This window comes from Callorhinchus milii, unplaced genomic scaffold (assembly GCF_018977255.1).
Source record: "Callorhinchus milii isolate IMCB2004 unplaced genomic scaffold, IMCB_Cmil_1.0 Scaffold15, whole genome shotgun sequence".
Lineage (NCBI taxonomy): Eukaryota > Metazoa > Chordata > Chondrichthyes > Chimaeriformes > Callorhinchidae > Callorhinchus > Callorhinchus milii.
In genome coordinates this window covers 16,940,146-16,963,272 of record NW_024704756.1, presented here as the reverse complement: position 1 = coordinate 16,963,272, position 23,127 = coordinate 16,940,146, and the positions used below count along the sequence as shown (strand labels likewise).

General features: G+C 49.4%; 1 protein-coding gene across 2 annotated transcripts in view; it reads left to right on the top strand.

Annotated features, from left to right (window-relative positions):
• Positions 1–23,127, top strand: part of eda (ectodysplasin A) — a 32,020-nt gene that overhangs the window by 5,739 nt on the left and 3,154 nt on the right. Inside the window, exons 2-7 of one of the 2 annotated variants that reach the window (XM_042340629.1) lie at positions 11,315–11,483; positions 18,985–19,008; positions 19,872–19,895; positions 20,330–20,506; positions 21,088–21,122; positions 22,295–22,346. In XM_042340629.1, the coding sequence (XP_042196563.1) occupies positions 11,393–11,483; positions 18,985–19,008; positions 19,872–19,895; positions 20,330–20,506; positions 21,088–21,122; positions 22,295–22,346 (403 nt within the window). In that variant the 5' untranslated portion in view covers positions 11,315–11,392. Of the gene's footprint in view, positions 1–11,314; positions 11,484–18,984; positions 19,009–19,871; positions 19,896–20,329; positions 20,507–21,087; positions 21,123–22,291; positions 22,347–23,127 lie in introns of both variants that reach the window. The other variant, XM_042340630.1, reaches the window with a different exon arrangement.

The following is a 23,127-nucleotide window of genomic DNA, read 5'->3' as shown; positions in this document are numbered from 1 at the left end:
CCCTGTTTGCAGGCTGGTACACGGCTTTTGTCAGGCTCTTTCCAAAGCCGTTTCCAAGTGTGAGATTTTGTGCTGAGTTGGGGTAAATCGCTGGCTGCTCCTCTGCCCCTAATCGGCTGCAGCTGGTGGGGGCGCTGTTTAATGTGGTTTGTGGCTAACTCAGATTGAAGGGCTCACATAGCCACAAAGCTTGAACATCCAGCCTAAAGCTGTGTGTCATTTGTTAAATAAGAACGAGAGAGGGAGAGAGAGAGAGCAAGCCGGGGGGTGGAGGCGGGGGAGGAGGAGGAGGAGAGAAAGAGAGCTACAGGTGGATTACGTCATTGTTGGCAGGTGCCTTTCCATACATGGCGAAAAGCAAAGAAAATCTGTGCTCCCTCCATCACTTACTGACTCACTAGCTCTCCCTGCGCTGAATCCCACATCAAGGTAAATGCGAGCCAGAGGAATGAGAGGCACAAAGATCTAGAGATGCTCCGAAACCAAAAGTATTTCCTAAATGCAGTCATTTGACTGATTCACGTTCCTTGCCATCTCTCCGTGTCTTGCGTTACATCAAATTACACAGAACATTGCAGTCGCTCAACCCAACCAGTCCGTGCCGGTGTTTATACTCCCCGGGAGGCTCCCCTCTCTTGTGTACCCCTCTGTCCCCCTCTCCGTCACGTACACATCAAGGTTCCTCTTCAATAAGAAAACTTTATTTTATTTTTATTCAGTTTATTTTTAATCAAAAACCCCACTTGCAACCACAAGAACTTGCATTTACACCGCGCCCCTCACGCAGGGTAATGTCCCAGAGAGTTTGATAGAGGCGGAGCACCAGGCTGAGCCCCGGGGAGGTAGCTGTTGGCACGGTGGAACACCAAGATCTTTAGGCATGACCTGAAGATGGGGGAGGAAGGGGCAGGCGGAGCGATAGAGGGAAAGTGATCCAGAATTTTAGTGAGGGTTGATTTAATGTGCTGTCAGTGTGTGTGTTTTCTTTATCCTTTGTATTCCCACATCACTCGGGTTTGTCTGGTTCACAACTCAAATTACACCCTTGGTTCCCCATCACTCATGTCGGACAAGCCAATTGTGGTTGTTCTGTTTCCTGGTTTCATGCCAAACTCTGGTGAGACATCACTGTGAGGTGCCTGGGAAAGGGATGGTGGGTAAAAAGGGGATCTGCCCAGCTGCCCCGGGTTGGACACCAAGGGGATGTGGGCCTGGGCTCAGGTGGTACATGGGATAGAGTGAGATGGGGGTAACTCGTCCTCCTGTCACGAAAGGCACTGTATAAATGTCATTTGTTGCTGTTGTTTGATATGGGATGGGCCAGGACTGCAGTGACCTCTGGTTTTACACACCTCCCCAAAGCACATCCAATAGCTGTCCTCAGGATCACAGCTGCTCTCTGTGTCATGAATAATGTCCATCGTGTCCTTCCTACCTTCACCGCCCAGGGTTATGGTGTTGGTTTAGCTGTTCTGTCGTTGGCTTGTTCAGAGCTTGGGCCCTGAATCCTCCGCTCTACTGGCTCCCGCCTCCTCCTTGTCCCTCGAATCCTCCACTCCACCATCGGCAGCTGTTCCTTCAGTCACTTCACCCTGAAACTATGGAAATCCCTCGCTCAATCCATTTGCCTTGCCCCATCCATCCCCATTTTCAGGTTGCATCTGAAGACCTTTCTCTTCGACGGTGCCTAAAGTCACCTTCCCCCTCCCCCTGGTTCAGCATCGGGCCCTGCCGTTGTTAAGCGCTCGGGGACGCTACTCTACTCCGGTTCCTGAGCCGGGGGATCCGCAGTGTTCCAGGGAACTCACTAGTGATGACAGCACAGCCCGGCCTGGCTCATCGACAGGACCTGAAAGGGCCGACCAGTCACACTGTGTGTCTGTCTGTGTTTGTGTCTGTGTCTGCCTGTCGACTCGGCTGTTCTTTCCTTTGTATTTATCACTCCCAATTATTTTGGGAATTCTCTTACTTTGACGGTAACTTTGCATTGTGCCATTTACCAATCCCTGGGAAATCCTCGCCCATCTCCCTACCGTGACGTTTGGACTGAAGAGACATGTCTGCATGTAACCCAACCTGTTTAGAGGCAAGACCTCCAGACGGATCAGGTCTGAACCTGGGCTGGAATCTTCCCAGTTGTGATGTTTCTGCTCTGCACCGCAGGATGGCTTGAATTTTATTCGGCTTGGTGTGGCTGCCTGCCCTCACGAGCACTCTGATTATCTTCGTACATCCACGCAGATTGACTTAGTTTAAGGCAAACACATCTGGAGAGGGAGCTCTATCAGATCAGGTCTGTGCCAGACATCTGTTGTTTAAATGCCTTCGACTCCACTTTCCCCCCTGACCTCCCATTGCTCGGCACATTCAGGAACCAGTCCATCAGCCTGGGTGTGAGTTTTTTTTAAAGTAAATTGTCTCTGTTCCTTCTTCGGATTTATTACAACTTTTCCTTGGATTGTTAAACCCACCGTGCTGTTATCTAATAAAGAGGGAGGGGAGGTGACTTGCCACCAGCGCTCAGCCAGTGGGCTGCTCGGTGATGGCAAGGAACGGGAGGAATTGTTTGTTACATGGGAGGCAGTTGAGCGTCTAACAATTGCCTCTCTCTATCCCGTGAGCTGCTTTTAATAATAATATTACTAATAATATTCCTCACATTTGATAGAGCGCCTTATCATGTCGTCTCAAAGCGCTTCACACAATCTACTGCAAAGTGAAATAGAAACTGAGGCTGCTGGCAACACGCAGCAGGTCAGGCAGCATCTATGGAGAGAGGAAAGTGAGTCAGTGTTTCAGGTCGATGACCTTTCGCCAGTTCTGACTATTAATGTCCACTTTGGTGAATCCTTCATAATGTTAAACAGCTCACTCAGGTCCCCTCTCGAGCCCCAGAGAAAGGAGCTCTAACTTGGTCTAATCGCTCTGATTTATAGGTTACTAAGATGCGGGTCCATCGAGCATAACTGTATTTATATTCACGGTTCTGTCTGCTTACGGTAACTGATGCAGGTTAAGTGGCTATTAACGTTGCGAGTTAAACACAAGTCACAATCTTTCACTGAAGCCTCTGGACACGGTAACGTCAACAACAACAACAACAAGATTCCATTTATAAAGCGCCTTTCACGTCAGGAGGACGTTCCAAGGCGCTGGACAGTTGGGTCATGACCCGAGCATTGGGGGGGAAATGGTCAGGGTGAGGGGAGGGAAGGGAGGGTGCGAGGAGGGGGGAAATGGTCAGGGTGAGGGGAGGGAAGGGAGGGAGGGAGCGAGGAGGGGGGAAATGGTCAGGGTGAGGGGAGGGAAGGGAGGGAGCGAGGAGGGGGGAAATGGTCAGGGTGAGGGGAGGGAAGGGAGGGAGCGAGGAGGGGGAAGAGAGTCGAGAGGGGAGCTGAAGGCTCGGTCAAAGAGAAAGGTTTTGAGACCGGCCTTGAAGGAGGAGAGGGAGGAAGCGGCGAAGGCACTGGGGGATAGAGTTCCAGAGCCTCGGGGCTGAGAGGCTGAAGGCCACCGATGGTAGGGCGGTTGGGGCGGGGGATGTGGAGCCGACCGGAGCCAGAGGAACGGAGGGTACGGGCAGGTAGGTAGGGGGATAGTAGGTCAGAGAGGTAGGAGGGAGCAAGGCCGTGAATGGCCTTGTAGGTGAGGATGAGGATCTTGAAATCAATCCTCTGGGGGATGGGGAGCCAGTGGAGGCGAACTTCCTTCAGTCTTGGCAAAACATAATCTCGCTGGGAGAAGACGTAAGTTAGGTCTCACACTGTGAGACATTACATCTCTGTTGCCTCTGACAACCAAATCCTTGATTGGCGCTGGAGTTCATCCCTGAATCCCAATCATTTACAATTTCCTTGAAGCCCTCCTGCCTTCCGTCTCCTGCAATCATTGGAGGAATGTAGCCTCAGCCCGAGCCGGCTGTGTGCCTCTGTTCAGGCCCCAGTGATTAACTGTCTTACTTCATCATTGGAAATGGGATCATTTCAGTGCGTGACATGTGATGTTGTCCTCTCAGTTTACCTGAGACGTCGATCACTGAGGATTTTCTCTCTGAAAACTCAGCATTAATCTTCGTTGGCTCCAGTGAGTTGCATGTTAAAATGAAGTGTAGAAAGGCTTTTGGTTAGTCTTGACATCTGGATCCAACCGTGTTTGTAGGAGTGCAAAGCCCTGGCAAACTCCACTTGCTTGCTTGATGGGAGCGTTCAACATCTGCTTTCAGTGTCGCTCAGTAAAACAGGTGGAGACGTGGAGCCCTGCAGCTCATCGGTTAGAGCACTCGCCTCGCAAGCAAGAGGACCTGGGTTCAATTTCCAGGCAAGACAAAAAGTTAGGCAAGTTTCCTTACTCTCCTCGCCTCTTGTTTATCCAGCAATAAGTAGGAACCTGGTTGTTAGTCAATTGGCGGATCGCTTTCTGGGGGTAATAATTGCCCCACCCCAAAATTTGATCACTCAATCCACAACTGTTTGTGGGACGCTGCTGTGCACAATTGGCTGATTGCTAGCAGATTTATTGCTTTGATGAAAAGCCACCTGCCCTAACAAGCATTTATTAATAACAAGAGATTCCCTGATTGCTATTCCCAACCTTACTGTGTAACACAGAATCTCGCAACGTTCCTGCCAAGAGGACAGTCCACATGGAGCTGAGGTCCCGCACTGCTGATGCTGGCAGGGATGGGATCCCAGGTGCCTGTTGACAGCTTGTTTTTATTAATAATAATAATTCACATCCTCTCAGCATGCAAGGCACTCTATCAATGTCAATTCGCATTGCTTTGTTTGACGAAGGGAGTTCAACCTGTTGAGGCCAGGGCCCTGGGACTCGTTTTAAAAGCAGCCCAATGATGTGATCGGGCGGGGGGACAGTCGGGCAGGTGGGGGTCTGGAGGTGATCAGATCAGATGGGCCGAAGGGACTTCCGCATCCAAACCGATCTTGTGAAGTGTGATATTCCCTCTCGGCCTTTGACAAAGTATTGGTGTGTCTCCTAGGATCATTATCCACTGACCCACTGACTAAAGAAGGTAGGTTATAATCCGAGTCCCATTCTGTGTGACATATAGAGTTCCTGTGAACTGTACTATGTAATCTCTTCATCATGGAAAAGAGAAGGGAGTTTCTCTTCCCTGGTGTCCTAGCCAACAATCCCCCCATCCCCCCCCAATATATTCTTATGGCCGTTTGTGGGATACTGTGGTGTACAACTGGCTTCTGCATTCCCTATATGCAGTCTTGATGGTCAATATTCTGACTGGGGACAGGGTCAGTCCTTCTCAACACTTATTTGAGCAGGGCACCACCTTTTAATGGGGCTTTACATTGGTACATTACAAACATATGTATTTGGCTGCAAACACGCACAGACATGTATTTTAGTAATAAAACCAAAGCCCTTACAACCCAGCTTCCTTCATTAAATGGCTCTACACAGTTCCAGATGCATTTGGGTTTAACTGTAGCAAGTGTTTTTAGTTAAAGCCGAGCTGCTTTGACATCCCTTTGTGATGCTGTGGAACCAATGCACTTTGGAGCTGTCTGCCCAGTATCTGTGGCTGATCTGGGCTGGTTTCTCTCTGATGTGCACAGTTGGATCCTGAAGACGATCAAAACCATCTCTGGATTGGTCACGGGATTCCCTCCCTGATGAATTTACTGTTTATGTCCAACAAATCACCACTGGAGAGGGTTTCAGCCAGCCACTCGCTATCATCTCAAGGGAACTCCACATTCTCACTTCAATCTTCTCTGGTAGCTTAGTGAATGTAATGTAAAGTATAGTGACTGTATTTTGTGGACAAACGCGACAGCCAATTGCGCACAGAAGTGGCCCACAAACAGCCGTGGATTGAGCGATCATANTTTTTTTTGAGGGATTATTACCCCTGGAAAGCGAACCGTCAATCGACTAACAACTGGGTTCCTACTTACTCCTAGGTAAACAGAGGTGTGTGGAGTAAGGAAGGTTGCCTAAGGTTTCGCCCCTCCCGGGAATCAACCCGGGTCCTCTCGCTTGTGAGGCAAGCGCTCTAATCAGTGCACTACAGGATCCCTCAGTGAGGGTGAGCAATGCTGAGATCAGCTCTGTAATCATTCTCAGTGTAGGTGCTGGCAACATTCAAGATAACTTTCACTGCGTGAGGCTCTCGGAGACTCTGCTTTCATATGGAACGGGAAGAGATGTCACTGCAAGTTGTAGTTTGACAGGTCCAAACATTGTGAAGAGACTCGTGATGTTTGTTTGACATTGGCTCAGCTGACCTTGGTTTCTGTGCTACCGAGAAACTTTGGACAGGTGACTCGAGGGTATTCAGATTTTCATCCTAATAAAGAGTGTGTTTGACAGCCCTTTATTTGTGGGGTGCAACACTGCACTGTGGAGGGAGAGCAGCCGCTGAAGTTGGAAACTGATTTTATTTCTAAACTACGTGTATCTGTTTTCTGGTACTTTTGAGTTATTGTTTGATAGAAATAATAAAAATCCCTGCAATTGATACCGCGCTTTATCACGTTGTCAAACATCTGAAAGCACTTCACAAGGGTTTCACTATAAAGTGCAGTGACCGGGAATTGTGTGGGTGAACGCGGCAGCCAATTCGCGCTCAGCAACATCCTCACAAACAGCGGTGAAGTGAATGATTTTTATCAGTGGGATTGTTGGGCAGGACACCAGGTGGGGGCGGGGGGGTGGGGGGAAGAGAGAAACTCCCTTCTCTTCCAACAACGGCGCAGGAATCCTTAACGTTTACCTGACCAGGCACAGACAAAACCTCGATCGTCAACTGAGCCAGGCTGACGTCTAGTCTTTCCCTGATAAGAGATGAGGCGAGGCTGCCAATCCTATGTGGAACATCCATCAACCCCACTGCCATCTGTGCCTCGCGCCAGCCAGCAGCAACCTCATAAAAGACAAAATGGTATTTAGTCACTGGTCTATTCATTCCATGGCTCCTGTAGCGCCCGGCATTCGGAGTTCATAATCCGTGCGGGTGATACAGCGCCTGATTTGCAGGATCTGCTGTGCAGTGGTGTAATGCGGTTAATGCGAAGGAAGGTAACGGACACCTGAATTGTGGTGGTGTTTGTAATGTGGTCACGGTGACGGGTTTCCGTGTGTGTCAGACATCTGGCTGGTCACAAAATAAAATGTTATCCACATAGGACTGTCTCCTGACGTGAAAGTCGCCATACAAATATAATTTTGTGTTGTTGTAGGGAATCCGGATGTTCTTTGGCTTTGATTTGGAATGGATTTCCAGCGACTGTTGGCGCTCATATAAGCAAGGATTCTCATTCTGCTCCCCCCCGCCCACCCCCACCCCAGTGCCCGCTATGAGCACTCCCCCAACCTGACCCCCGCCCAGCAAAATACAGACCAGATGCACTTTGACGTTCCCGGCACTCTGCCTAAGGAGATGTCACAAGACTTAGTGTTGGAGGAGCTCTCTCCCCCTCATCTCCCCCAATAGAGCTGAAAGTAGAGATTGGATTGCACTGATTCTGGTCTGGATTAAATCCCAGGTGCCAGAGGTGAAACTCAGAGCATTCTAAAACCCAGGGCTTTTTTTTGGCTACTTTCGACCGCCAGATGGAAGTTGAATTACTTTATTCCACATGTGCTGCTCCAAGCTTCAGAATCACTTCAGGCTATTTGTCTTTGATGCATCATCTAAGCCACCCGCAGAGCCCTGTAGCTCAGTGGTTAGAGCACTCGCCTCGCAAGCGAAAGGACCTGGGTTCCATTTCCGGGTGGAGTGAAACCTTAGGCAAGTTTCCTTACTCCACACACCTCGGAGTAAGTAGGCACCCGGTTGTTGGATGATTGGTGAATCACTTTCCCAGGTTAATAATCCCTCCTACCAAAAAAATTCGATCACTCAATCCACAACTGTTTGTAGGTTGCTGCTGTGCGCAATTGGCTGCCGCGTTTTGACCACAAAACATGCAGTCAATTCACATGGTAGAATATTCTGTGAAGTGCTTTGAGGCGTCTCCACGACAGGATAAGGCGCTGTGTCAAATCAATGATTATTATCTTCCGATGGTGCGCGTCAGTGGCATGTTCTCAGTTCAGCAGCTTCCGTCCACAGCCCAAAACTGCACCCGGTCTTTGGGTGTGACGACAGTTTTGGACATTCAGTTTTAACTTACAGTCATTCTTCCTCCTCCCCCACCCCCCGGGGATTTTTCCTTTGTCTTCCCCCCTCCCATTCCACCCACTAACACTTCCACACATTAAATAAGTGATCTGACAACTACCCCCAAACCAGGGGGTAAACGGGAGGCAGAACATTCTTGTGTTTTAAGAGATAGAACTGAATTGTTCCTCTGTTGTGTAGATAGCGAGTCAGACTAGCGAGGGCCTGAGGGCAGGCAGGCGGGCGGGCGGGCAAGCCGCGGGGCAGTACACACTCAGCAATGCGTGCTGACTAGTGTTGAGCAAGTCTGATGCTGATCAGAGGGAGAGATCCCACTCACACAGTGTGGAGCACGTTCCCGAGGTCAGAGACCAATAACAGGACATCCTTCTCGAGTATAAAATCTTCAGGTTTTTTTTGCCAGAGATTTTAATAGTGTACCTGACTCTGCAAAATCCATCTGCCCGCCTGCGTTCCTCTCGTGTGCTGCACATTCTGTTAATTTCACACATCTCTCCCGAGCCTCCGGCTCAGTGTTGTGTTGCCAGACACTGTGCAGGCCAGACAGGCTGGCATCGCGCCCACAGAGAGAGCGGTGGGGATGAGAGCATCGCGTCTCCAGCACAACCCCCACAACTGGACACAAGCTGTCGACAGCCTGACTCTGTCGCTCACTCTCTCGTCTCGGAGGCAGAAGCCCCACGTCAGGATTTGGAGCTCATATAGACTCGTAATGTAGTGGTTAGTGCAATTGCCTTACCCGGGGTAATAATGTCAGAGGGATTATTACCCCCAGAAAGGCAATCCCAGTTGACTGAAAACTGGGTTGCTACTCACTGCTGGTAAACAGGCGGGTGTGTGGGTGCGTGTGTGGGTGCGTGTGTGGGTGCGTGTGTGGAGTAAGGAAAGTATGGTTTTGCTCTGCGCGGGAATTGCACCCGGTTCCGCTCGTTTGCGAGGCGACTGCTCTAACCATTGAGCTACAAGTCTCCATGATTGGAGTAGCACCCTAGGCGTCAGGTTCGACCCCCAATTATCCTTCCTCCCCCACATCCGGTCCCTCACCAGCACTGCTTTCTTCCACCTCCGACGCATCGCCCATCTCCGCCAATACCTCTCTCCGAAAGCCGCTGAAACCCTGGTCCATGCCTTTGTCACCTCTCGGCTGGACAACTCTAACGCCCTCCTCGCCGGCCTCCCCTCTACTACCATCCATAAAATTCAGGTCATCCAGAATTCTGCCGTCCGCATTCTCACCCACACCAAATTTCGCTCCCCGATCCCCCCAGTCCTGGCCAGACTGCACTGGCTCCTGTCCCAGAGAGGATCCACTTCAAGATCCTCCCCCTTGTCTGCAAATCCCTCCACTCCTCTGCACCCCCCAACCTCTCTGACCTTCTCTCTCCTCACAACAGTGCCCATTGCCTTCATTCCTCCAGGTCTGGCCTCCTCCTTGTCCCCCGAGTCCTCCGCTGCACCCTCGGTGGCCGTGCCTTCAGCCACTACGCCCCGAGACTCTGGAACTCCCTTCCTCACTCCCTTTGCCTCGCCCCCTCTCTTCCTACTTTCAGGTCTCTGCTGAAGACCTTTCTTTTCGACCGCACCTTTGGTTACCTTCCCCCCACCCTCCCCCTGGCTCAGCCCCGGGATCCGTTACTGTGAAGCGCTCTGAGACACCGGGTGTGGAGGGCGCTATATAAATCCAAGTTGTTGTTGTAGCACACAGAGTAGGTTTTGCAGTTCCCTCTCCTCGGTTCTCACAAACCGTGCGAATTTGTTGTAGACTTACAGTGTGATTGCTGGTTCCCTTCCAAACCACTAAACTTAGATTATGAGCACGAAACTAATTGAAGGACATGAAGACAAAATTACCCAGCTCCAGGCTAAAGTACGCAAGGAATGTTTTTCTCTCTCTCCCCTCCCCGCAGGAGATGTATAATAGACTCAGAAAAATAAATTAACCAGTTCGGCACTAGCCGCCTCAATAGATGTCAGCCTGGCTCAGTCGGTTGCTCTCACAATAACAGCAGCAACAAATGACATTTACACGGGGCCTTTTATGGCGAGAGGACGTCCCAAGGCACTGCACATCAGGAATTTGGACCTGAGCTGTGATCAGGCAGGGTGGAGGGGAGGGAGGGTGGTGGTAGGAGGGTGACCAAAGGAGCGGTCGAAGAGGAGGGTCTTGAGATGGGCCTTGAAGGAGACGAGGGAGGGAGCGAGGCAAAGGGACTGTAATTCCAAAGGGTGGGGGAAGAGAGATTGAAGGCCAATGGTGGTGCGGGCAGGATGGGGGACATGGAGCAATCTAGGGTTCGCTGCTTGAGGGTTCGAGCCCCCCCCATCTCCAAAGGCCCAGGAAGAGCAGAATGGCCAGGGTGAGACGGGTGGGAGGGTGGGGCTTTGCGGTGGAGGAGACAGAGCAGCCGGGAGGGAGGTCAGTGTCTCTCTGCTGCTTTTCCCCCACCCCTCACGCTCTGCTCTTGGCTCTCGTGTGGTAACTCAGGATCCTGGCCGTGAGAAGCTGTGGGATGTTAAGCTTTGTTTTGGTATCAAGGCACCGAGAATGCAAACAAATGCCATCTCCAGCACGAGCTGCGTTTCTGTCTCAGTGTTTACTCAGTGAATCTGCTGTGTTTATGTTACAGTTGCTCCAGATTGGATTAAGATCAGAATACTTTCTGAAATGCTGAGATCATATAATCCTCTGAAGTCACATTCGTTCAAACTGGTTTGAACGATCAAAAGTATTTCCCCCCGAACCCCATCTCTCTCTCTCTCTCGTTCTCTTTCTCTCTACTTTTCTCCTATTGATGCGCTATTTATAAAGAGTTTCTCTCTCTCTCCCAGTGCCCCAGCTGACAATCCCCCAGAGAGAAGAAAAATGGGTCATCAGCTTCATGGCTGTTTGTGGGGACGTTGCTTTGCACAAATTGGCACAAAATTCACAGTCACCGCACTTCACAGTCAGTAATGTGAAGAGCTTTGCTCTCAATGACATGATAAGGCGCTATATCAAATGCAAGTATTATTACTATTATTAATATCTATGTTAACTGATGCTGTTCACTCCCCACGTCTCGAATGTTTGTTGTGTGATGGGGTGCCCAGGAATGGACTCCATATTCTCAACCATAGCTCATCTTCAGCTGATCTTCTGACTCTCTTCCTCAGGCTCCAGGGTTCCCTTACTTCACCGAGGACAATATTCGGGTCCTCTCCAGTGAGGACCCAGCTGGGGCCATTCATCGGATGAAGAGGAGCCCAAACGAGGAACCAGGAGGAAGAGGTGAACAAAGAGACAAGGGGGCTCGGGGGGAGAGGGCTCGAGGCAAGAGCACAGGTACGGGTGGATTTTGTTTGAAACTAAAACACCAAACAACATTCACTGAGGACAAACTCTTAAAATTCCATCAATGAGAGGGGGGGAAAGTTTCCTTACTCCACACAGAGCCTAATAATAATCCCTCCAAAAAACCAAAAACAGTAATAAATTGGTCATTTTCAATCTACGACTGTTTGTGGGACATTGCTGTGCGCAATTGGCTGCCGCGTTCGCCCACAAATATACAGTCAATTCACTTTGCAGTGTGTTCTGTGAAGCGCTTTGGGACGTCCTCCCGACGTGAAAAGCGCTAAATCAAATGCAAGGATTATTATTATTAAAGGAGGGAGGCTTATTAAAATGTTATTGTGCGAATGACGCCAGGAGCCAGATGCCCCTCCCCCTCGACTGGCTGGCTTGTTAACTGCTTCTTTTGCTTTTTAATGAACTGACCCAAGGACGTCAAGGACAGGCTGCCCATGGTCTAAGACCTGACCAAGTGGATTGATCGGCTGATGGGAAAAAAGGCGAGTGGTTTACCCAGCCTTGGCACTGGCCCCCAGTCAGTGAGCAGATTGTGGGGTGTGTGAACGGTCCATTTGGGGGCACCAGGAATTTTAAGAGCGTCGTCGTTCAGCTGAGGATTTATTTTGAATAGTTGTCCTGCCCAAGTTGCCTGGTCGTTAGAGCTGCCATGTGAATGGGTCCTTGGTTTTGCTGGGAGAGTGAAAAGGACATATTGCCTCCACGTGGTGATGAGACACGTAGCTGGTGTGAAAGGGCCGTTACCCTGAGCTCTCTTGTTGGAGCACTGAGACTTGCTGAGCTAGGCTCGCCAGCCGAGTCCGGTTCCATTCAGCCTGGCTCACTCGCTGGCTCTCGTTCATCGCAGTGTCCGCCATTGGCAGCATTCTGGCTCTGTGTGTGAAGGGCAGTTTGGCACAATCCAGCCAAGCTCTGAGGTTGTGGTGGTGGGACATGGAGAAGGACGGGGTGGGAGGGAGAGGGTTGTTTCTATGATTGTTCACTTCTCCTCTGACTTTTGTCAGTAAATGTATAACTTGGTGATGTGCAAGCTCTACGTTTTGACTGACATGGTGCAGGTCAAGGTCGGGACAACTAATTGGTCCTTTGTGGAGGGCATGAGCTTCCGGTCACCACGAGGTGTGAACGCACTGTAAGCGCATGCTGTGACAGTCACTCCACCTCAGGCACCAGAGGAACGTTGAGCCCGCAGGTCTTTGGAGAACAATCTTTGTTACACTTGTCGTTTCTTTCCTTTTATTGTCGATCTTTCAGTCGTTCCTCCGAACCGCACGCTCACATCCACACAGCAGCTGTTTCCCCGACACTTGTTCCTCTCTTTCCATCTCTGTCCATTGAGAGTCGGTGGATTGAGCACATTGTACCTCCTATGAAAGACCCACATACCCTGTGCTTTGTTTGACAGTCCCAGCCAACATAACCCCAGAATGTTACAGGGATCAGATAAAGCCCATTAGGTTGAGTACGAGGACCTTGAACTCGATCCGCCAATGGGAGACGAGCGAGGTCGGGGAGTGATGGGCTGGTGTGGGAGAGGATATGGGCTGCGGGGTTATGGATAGTGAGTGGGAAAATGATCGCGGCATGTCTGATCACGGGATGTCTTCAGGCATGTTTGTTACAGACTGAATGTTGCAAAACATATGGGGCCCCTTCAAGGCAGGAGCCGTGAGACAGGAGCTGAGACAACACTTATGAGAGTTACTTTGTGCAGAATGTGATGTTTTCTTTCTTGTGAGTGAGTCCTGTTTCCTGGCATTCTTTCCCAGAGAACATGCAGGTTAGAGAGGAGACGGTCATCACACAGCACTTGGAACGTACCCAAGACAGAGCAGAGCAGATGGGATTCATTGCCAAGCAGTTATAGACATACATATTGGAGGTGCTGGTAGAGAGACCAGTTTTCACAGCTAGTTAGGCACAAGGGGAGGTCGTGAAAGACTGGAAAGAAATGAGTTTGATTGAGACCCACGTCCACAGCAAGGTGGACACTGGAGAGAAGCAGTGAAGGCGTTCGATTAAGCGTATGTGTTGTCGTTCCTCTCGATCTGCCCCACCACCCCACCATTTTGGCCCTGCTCAAGGGAACTCCATCCGCCTCACTCACTACCTCCCACTTTAAGACTTCCGTTTATCACATTTCTGTCCGAATCATTTGCAGGGCTATGGGGTCGGAGTGGGGGAGTGGGATGAGTTGGTAGCTCTTTCAAAGAGCCAACAAATAATCTTCTGCGCTGTATGATTTCACGACTCTCCATCAAGAAAAGATTGATGGACTTTGAGGAGTTGAAGCTCATTAGTGTGAGCTTTTAACAATGGCTCTCGACAGAGAGAGTTTCACATTCCAGCAGAACTGCCCTACCCATTATCTTGGCTGAGATCAGTTGTTAGCTTGCGCTGGGCTGTGTGTCAGTGCAAATTCAACCCATCGGCATTACTGCATTCTCGAGACACTTGACTCTGCTCCAAGTGAACAGGTCAAAGGGCTTAAAGTGCCGCTGCTCGGGCTCACTGAGCACAGGCTGGGGAACTGAACCAGGCCCATCCCCAGTCTGTGATTCTTAGAAACTCGTCAGGACAATGTCCTGAGCCTCTCGCACCCTCAATATTTTTTGAAGGAATTATTGCTCCCGGAAAGCGATCCGCCAACCAGGTTCCTATTTACCAAGAGGTGAACAGAGGCGGGTGTGTGTGTCGGTGTGTGTGTGTGAAGTAAAGGAACTTGCCTAAGGTTTTGCCATACCCGGGAATCAAACCTGGGTCCTCTCGCATGCAAGGCAAGCTCTCTAACCGCTATGTTACAGGACTCCACACAAAGAAACCTCAAGACCCACATTGAGGGCTTCGAGCTCACGGTCCAGGCCAGTTAATGGACAGTCTTTTTGTTGGACAACAAAATAGATGTTCTTGGTTGTACCGTGGAAAATACCAGTGTGCGCACTCTCTCCCTCCCACACACTCTCTCTCTCTCTCTCTCTCTCTCGCGGGAACCAAGTGTGGCTTTCTATCAAACAAACTGCTGAGAAAGGGAGGATTATAGAGATTAGATGTCGAGCTCACGACCTGGCCGGACACCAGAAGCAGCGAAGCTGTGATTAATATAAATAGATATCACTTCTTGGGCTCTTTCAAAGAAGAAAAAGGGAACAGATATTCTGGCTGATTAGCAGAGCCGGTAGATGGGATTAATGTGGTTGGTTTCTGACTTGAATCAGATGCGTGTTGTGGTGTCTTGTGCTTTTCTTTCTCTCATGTTCAAGTCCCCCTTTCTTTAATTACAAATCTTTGTCCTAATGCGCAACATGTTTGTTCACATGGCGTCTGGCAACTCTCTCTTCTCTCCTCCTCTCGCTCTCTCTCTCCTTCCCTTCCTTCCCCCATCTCTCACTTTCCCTCTCCCACCATCTCTCTCTTTCCCACTTTTTCTCCCCGTCCTGCATCTCTTTCTCTCACCTACTCCCACCCCCTCTCTTTTTCTCTCTTCCCCCATCTTTATCTCATCATCTCCCACCCTCTCTCTTTCTCTCTCCCTCCCTCTCTCTCTCATCCCCATGTGGTTCCCGGTATCATGTAGTGCTGGTGTGAGGAGGAGAGGACAGTGTGTAACTAGAGAACCACTGGGGCTCAGCTCCTCAATGGAGCCAGTGGTTCGATATTGTGGGTGAATTGGAGAGTGTGACAGAAAGGGAAACTTGGGGGTAAGGGACTTGGCGAGGGGGCTGGGGAGGGGTGAAGGGGAAATGCCATCAATCAACAAGACCAATGTTAGGAACCAAACTGACTGTTTAATAAAGAATATTCCTGCTGGTTTTACTACCGGATACAGCCGACATTGGAATAAACACAGCATGGCTTTGGGCTATTGAAATATCTTTTGATAGTTATTAAAAGGCTCTAGATTGGCTCAGTTGGTAGCGCTCTCACCTCCCGAGTTAGAAGATGGGAGGGTTAAAGCCTCCCCCCAACATCAGGGCCTGGAACTCACCTTGTTTAGGCTGATGCTCCAGGGCAGTGCTGAAGGAGAGCGCTGCATGAGATATTAATTATAATAATAATCCTTGCAGTTGATATAGAGCATTCCCAGGAGCTTTCACAGAAGGCTCTATATCAAACCCTTCACATATGGTAACTTGGATTGACTGTATATTCTGTGGGCGAAACACGGCAGCCAATTGCACACAAACAGCCGTGGATTGAGTGACTATTTTTTTAAAATTTTTTATATATATATAAATATATATTAAACCGAGGTCCTTCTCTGTACCTGTTCACTCGCGGGGAGATTCAAAAAAGCCAAGCTGTTTGGGGGACGTCGCTGTGTGCAAATTGGCTGCTGTGTTTCACCTACAAAACATACAGTTGCTACACTTTACAGTGAACCCTGCAAAGTGTTTGGAGATGTCTTGATGACTTGATGAGGCACCATAGCAAACGCAAGGGTTATTCTCATTATTACTCACCTCACAGCCTGTGTGCGGTGACCTGTTCCCGACACTGTGGAGGCTGGCCTGGCTCTCGTTCACTCTGTAGCTGCGGCCAGAGCGCTGTTTTATCAGTTTAAATTAGCCGTTTTTGTTTGAATTTGATTGAGTGATGCAGGCAAGGAGGGAGGGAGAGAGGGAGGGAGGGAGGGAGGGAGGCCCCACACAAAACAATATTGGTAACAATATCCCCGCTTTGCAGTGGAGAACAAGGCAGAAATTTAGAACCATCTGGAGATGATTGTGTATCAGCTGCCCTGTCTTAAACTGTGTGTTCCAATAGTGTTTAATGCAAGCTGATGGCCGCAGTGTAATACTAATGGATCTATCCACCACCGCTAATTACTTCACGTCCCTCAGATCAGAGGCTGAGTGCAGCTCCCTGTCTGTGCCCTTGTCAGATGGACGTTAAAGATCCCCTCAGTCACTCTACTTGAAAAGAGAAGGGAGTCTCTCTCTTTCTTTCTCTCTCCCGGTGTCCTGGCCGGCAATCCCCCAAATAGAATCGGTCACTTGCTTCACGCCCGTTTGAAGGGATGTTGCTGTGCGTAAAAGTCGGATGCCGTGTTCTGCCAACAGAACACACAGTCACTACGCTTCACACTGAAATCCCACGATGTGCTTTGGGACATTCCGGTGATTTGATCGGGGGCAATAAGACACACAAGGTCTATTTGACTGCAGAAAGTGGCTGAACTCTCCAAATCAATCACCGAGCACTCGGCCAGGGCTGTTCGTGCAGCGAATCTTCACAATTCTGAATCGTACACAGGAACCACAACCCTCCTCCTTCCCACCACCACCACACGCTGGCAGAGTCTGGTTGTTCTGGTGTTTATTTATGTCAGGAGCAGTGTTTTGAATTAGAATCAAGTAGAGTTTCCAAATAATGTGCCGTGCATGATATCCCCTTGCATGTCTGGTGAAGATTGAGCAGTGCATGTGGCTTCAATCGAAGGGGTGGGTGAGCTCTTTGAAGACGCCTGCGTTCTCTTTCCCCTGAAATCTCTTTCATTTGTAAATTCACTGCTAATGTCACTAAAGGCAGTTTGCAGATTGACAGGAATGTAACTCAACAGATCAGAGATTTCCACAAAGTGAGCAGCTCAGCCTGTGTGGGTGGGGGTGGGGTGTTTGTGGGTGGGGGTGGGTGGCGCAGGGTGTGTGGGGTGGGGGGACAGGGTGTGTGTGTGTGGGGGGGGGTTGTGGGATGGGTGGGATTGGGAGGCAAGTGAGGACCCCGTTGGAGACGCATCAACAACAACGACAACGTACATTTATATAGTGCTCTTCACATAGGCTACATCTCAGAATGCTTCAACGCTCTTTTACACAAAATACACAGTCACTACAGTTTACAGTAGATTCTGTGAAGCGCTTTGAGACGTCTCAACGGCGTAATAAGGCGTTGTATCAAATGCAAGGATTATTAGTATATTATTATCTATCTGATTCCCTTTTAAAAGTACTGAGGCAAAGGTGCCATAAGATCTTTAACATCCACCTGAACAGGCAGATGGGACCTTGGTTTAACGTCTCATCAGAAGGGCAGCACCGCCGACAATGCAACACACCCCAACACTGCATTGGAGCGTCAGCTTAGACGATGTGATTCCAATTCCCGTTGTGGGGGGCTTGAACCTGGCTTGAAAATTAAGCTACTTATTGAAGCACTCGGCAGATCGCAGGCTCTGTAAAAATACCAGGTTAATGGAGCAAACCTAGACCCAGGTGTAATATGTCCCCATTAGACACCGTCCCTTTATGGGTGTGTTTTTACCAATAGCTTCTAAATTACGCATCTGGTTTCCATCGGAAAACTATCTGTTTCACTTCCGTGGTGGTGTTGAGTTGCTAATACAAATTGGGGAGGAACCTGTATTCCATCCAGATTTTGCTAAATACCTTTACAGATTGCAGACTTTGCAAGGATCAAAGTGCGACAGCAATGTTTGCAACAGATCAATTTAGAAGCAAATGCCTGGCAGATGTGCCCTGTTTTTGGCCATATAAAGAGTGAAGTTGGCCAATGGAACGGCAATTTTCTGCTGCTGATCTCCAGGCAGCCCCGTGACCCTGGCCCACCATCCTCTCCGTCACTGTTAGTGGGACTCGCTCTTCTTCTCGGGAGTCCTGTAGCTCAGTGGTTAACGCTCGCCTCGCAAGCGTGAGATCTGGGTTTGATTCTCAGCTGGGGCAAAAAACCTTAGGCGAGTTTCCTTACTCCACACTCTGTTTACCTGGCAGTCAATAGGAACCCAGTTGTTGGTCGATTGGCGGATCACTTTCTGGGGTTAATGATCCCTTCAAAAAAAGTTTGGGTCACTTAATCCACGACTATTTGTGGGACAATACTGTGCGCAATTACCTGCCACGTTTCGCCCACAAAATACACAGTCACTCCACTTTACAGTGTATCCTGTGAAGCGCTTTGAGACGTCTCGACGACGTGATGAGGCGCTGTATCAAATGCGAGGATTATTGTTATTATTACTAATCCCTGGGGCTCAGTGCCTGATGGAGAGCAATTGGTGATTTCCACTCAGGTCGTTGAGTCCACAGACACTGTCAGTCTGTCGCTGCTGCCGCTTCGAGTCTGGCTTGTAGCCATAGGCTATATCTTTAAAGGGAGCTGGGAGCGAGCCTGAGCCATATGGAGGTCACAGCCTCATCCCCCCAAGCAGCCCCAACCCTCGCTACCTGCACACACAGACCACAACACACACTCTGCCCCCCCCACCACCCCTTCCAACCCTTGATCCCAGACACGGGATTCTCGCTGTGTGGATGACATGCGCAGAGCTCTCGGGTCTGGTTCGGCTGCTCTTAAGCAACGTGATGGGTTTCCGCGAGTGTCAGGACACCAGCCTGACCTAGATATAAAATGGGCTCAATTCCTGTGATCTGATATGAATACACATTCACCTGATACTTCACGGCAACTCATCACCCAGCCTGGGCTAACCTCTCACACCTTTACACTTCTTTTGCAGTGGGAGCCAACAGGAAGAAGATTGGTGAGTAATGCTCAAGTTAACTTTGGATAATAAAAAGATAGGATAATTATTATAATAATAATACTAACTGACAGAGCAGTGTAGGTGCATATACCCACCAGACAATGTGTAAACACTGTGGTATTGACGTAAAGATCAACTGGTGTGAACATCAACCAACAAAAGGGACATTAAAAGGTAATATCACAATAATCTGGGACTCACAAGTGCCGACAGATAGAACAGTTGTTACTTTTTGTTATTCCTCCCCCCCACCCCACCCTCCCTCCAATCCCAAATCAGTTCACTCAAGTAATAATAATAATAATCCTTGCTTTTGATGTAGCGCCTTATCACGTCTTCGAGACGCCTCAAAGTGCTTCACAGGATATGCTGTAAAGTGAATTGATGGTATGTTTTGTGGGCCAAAGTACAAGAGCAATGATGACTTGCTGTGTTGTTCTTGGCCTTCACTCAGTCTGCACCACTGCCATCCTCCTCAGCTCCAGCCTTGGCAACAGGACAGAACAGTAAGGATTGATTTATCTGACTCTTCTGCTGTTCGGTGCTGAATGTTAATCATGTTTCACTCAACATCTGATTAACTCCAGAACCTTTGGAAACAATTGCAGTAAATTTTACATATCTCCCACCACTCAACCCATCCCCCCCACCGGCTCATAGGATCCAACAGGCACCAGTAATGCTCTGATATCTTTTCATTTATCAACTGCAAAACCACTCACCCACTTCATGGCTGTTTGTGGGATGTCGCAGTGCACAAATTGACTGCTGCATTCACTTGCACAACACAGTCACTACACTTTTCAGTAAAGTTCTGTGAAGCACTTTGAGGCAGCCTCAAATGTCTCTTTCTTTTCCAGGTAAAGGAAAAGCTAAAGGAAAGGGTAAGTTGACAGCACAAAGCAAGGTTTACATTTACACAACGTCTGTCACATCAGGTCAGGAGCAGATCAAGTCAGGAGCAGGTCCCAAGTTGCTGAACAAGCCTGGCTGGGCACCCGGGGAGTTGGGGGGTCGTGGGGAGGGGAGAGGGGAGGATGAGCTAAAGAGGTGGGATCAAAGAGGTGGGTCTTGATTCGGACCTTGAAAGAGGAAGGGAGGGAGAGAGCCGGAGTGATTCTGAGATGGGCCGACAAACCTCCAGATAAAATCATTCATTAGCTGCAGACCAGTAACGTGGTCTTGTAGTTTCCATGGCTTGGGGCTGCTTCGGGGGATGTTTTTGTCCATCAGTCATTGAGGAAGTCCATTGGTGACCTGCGACCTCTTCTGTAGACAGTTGGACCTTGTATAACCTGGACTGGATTGATCTTCGCAGGTAAACGGTTGGGGTCTCCTGGTCCACGAGGGCCACAGGGGCCTCCAGGCCCACAAGGACCTCAGGGACCACCAGGCATCCCCGGCATCCCCGGGATCCCAGGAACTCCGGCGTTCACACCTGGTCCTCCAGGTCCTCCCGGCCAGCCAGGACCTCCGGGCCAACCAGGGCCACCAGGTCAGTGACCATTACTTACAGTCAACTTTAAATGGAAGTGATTTATGAGAGCACTGATCTTCTTACCTGTGGTTGAGTGACTGAGTGGTTGAGTGAGTGCGTGCGTGAGTGAGTGAGTGACGGACGTATGGACGTCTGCTTTGGAACCCGGCTGATCACGGTGCTCAGAATTCACTTGTTGGTGTTGCTGTGTGTTAATTAATATAGATATAGATATATAGATCATGATAAACTGTTTCATCTTGTACTGAACTATAGAACCAGAGGACACGGCCCGCGATTGAAAGGGGGTAAAATCAGAACAAATCTGGGGGAACAATTCTTCAGTGAGTGGTGGGAGCAGAAGGTGTTGATCCTTTCAAGAACAAATGAGATAGATTTCTGTTAGGAAATAATATCTGGAGGATACAACACACTATATAATGTGAGACACGACATGTCAGGGGGACAGCCAGGATGGTGGAAGGCGAACTAGATGGACCTTGGTCTTCTTTCGCCAGCAAACTCTTATGTTCTTATGTGTTGTAATTCAGCCGAGTTCTGTCTTGTTTGCTCACTGTGGAACCAATGTTTGTTTGCAGGTGTTTCAGAGAAGGCTGGAGGCAACCGTACCCCGGTAAGTGAGGGCTCAGTGACTCATGTCCGGCCCTTTTCTTCACAAATATTTTAACAAAAAAAAATCAGTAATTGGGATTCGTCAGCTGTTGTGTTTTTTGGCCGCTCTGCTCACCGGAAGTGACAACCAATGACACGGGAAGTTAGCCTTTTTTTTTGTTGCCGACAGTTGTTTTCAATGTCAGAGGGGAGAGAAGAAACTATGGACAAGAGCATCAGAGAATGAAGGGGGGGGGGAAGGGGAGGGGGTGTATTGAGAGCAGCTTCGGGAAGGGGGAGCCATTGAAAGGAGGAATGCCTTTGGCCCAGGTGAAGCATTATCTTGGTTAGTAGCAGGGTAGATTAGTGGCCGGTCTGTTGATGATGCTAAATGTCCCAGATTTACATGTCTGTAGCTGTGCCAGGTGAGATTAGCTAACAAAATCCCAGCCTGGAGAAATCCAATTCATAGAATGCAGAACAACCGGAGTAATGGTTGATCCGTGCAGGAACAGATGTCAGGGATTTGTTAGCGTTTTGCCCAGGATCATCCCAAAAAACCTTCCTGTTCAAACAGAACAAGCATCATTCCTCTCAGAGTTGGGCTGATGTTACAGTAGTGTGGATCCATTTATGAGGCAGCTAGACATACATATGGGGGAGAAGGCAATGGAAGATCTGGGAAGCAGTAAGTAGAGTCTGGAGACCAGCTGTTTCCGTGTTGTCTAGGCCATGTAATCTTATGTAAGGTGGAGCTTTGGGGAAAGGCTTTGGATCTTTGCACAATTGGCTGCTGCGTTTTGCTCACAAACTACACTGTTAAGTTATTTGACAGTATATCCCGTGAAGCGCTCTTGAGACGTCTCGAAGACCTGATAAGGCGCTGTATCAAATGCCAGGATTATTATTTTACCTCTCGGTTTGTCGGGTCACTCTTCAGAACCATAGAAATATCCAGTACAGAAGGAGGCCGTACGGCCCATCGTGTCTGCGCTGGCTCTTTTGAAGAGCGATCCTTTCCGTCCCATTTACCTGCCCTTTCCGCCAGGATTTTTGTTTAGAAGTTTGTCTAGTTCCCTTTTGAAAAGGCGACGGGATTCTGTCTCCTGGCAGGGCATTCCATATCCTGTGTGTAAGAGAGTCTCCTCACCTCCCCGCTTGCCAGTTTGTCTAAAGTGTGGTTGTTTTCAGCAGATGGCAGTGGTTCACCTCCAGGGACACGACTCCGTCATTCAAGTCAAACAAGGTAAGGGTTAAATTGAAGAAAGTTACAAATTGCGCAGGATTAGATTGCTGGAGTAAAGGCACACACAGGCGAGTGAGGGAGTGAGCGAGGGAGGGAGTCACCAGTAAGCTTGGGGTGGTTATGGTGAGCCATCAGAGTTCAGTCAGCTTGGCTTCGCTGTTTACAGCCTAGGTTTCTCACTGACTCCCTGTCACAACGCCATCAATTACCGCAGTTTAGAGCTGTGGAACATTAGACAAAGTCAGGCCCTTCAGTCTTGAGAGGGGACGTCTCAGAGGGGGATCTTATTAAGGTATGAAATTTTAAGTGGGATTGGAAAAGTAAACCCAGAACAATTACTGGCAGATGCCCCGAGACTGTAGAACGAGAGGATACGGCTTTTGAGTTGCAAAGAGGCAATTTCAGGACAGACACCAGGAAGGTTTTCTTTACCCAGAGGGTGATTGACAACTGGAATCGCTTAAGGCCAGGACACTGGGCCTTGTTTAAAAAACAGTTTGATGCTGTGATAGGGGGCCGGTCAGGTAACTTTGAGGAGGGCTTTGTGTGGAGATCTCCGGTTTAAGAGCTCCAAGGTTCTACCTCGCATGAAAGGCGCTGTCTAAATGCAAGTTGTTGTTGTTGAGAGAAGCCAGTTGTGGAGGGAGGGCAGGAGAGGGGAGGGCAGGAGAGGGGAGGGCAGGAGAGGGGAGGGCAGGAGAGGGGAGGGCAGGAGAGGGGAGGGCAGGAGAGGGAAGGGGAGGACGGGAGGTGTATATTTGTTAAATGCAGCGGTTTATGC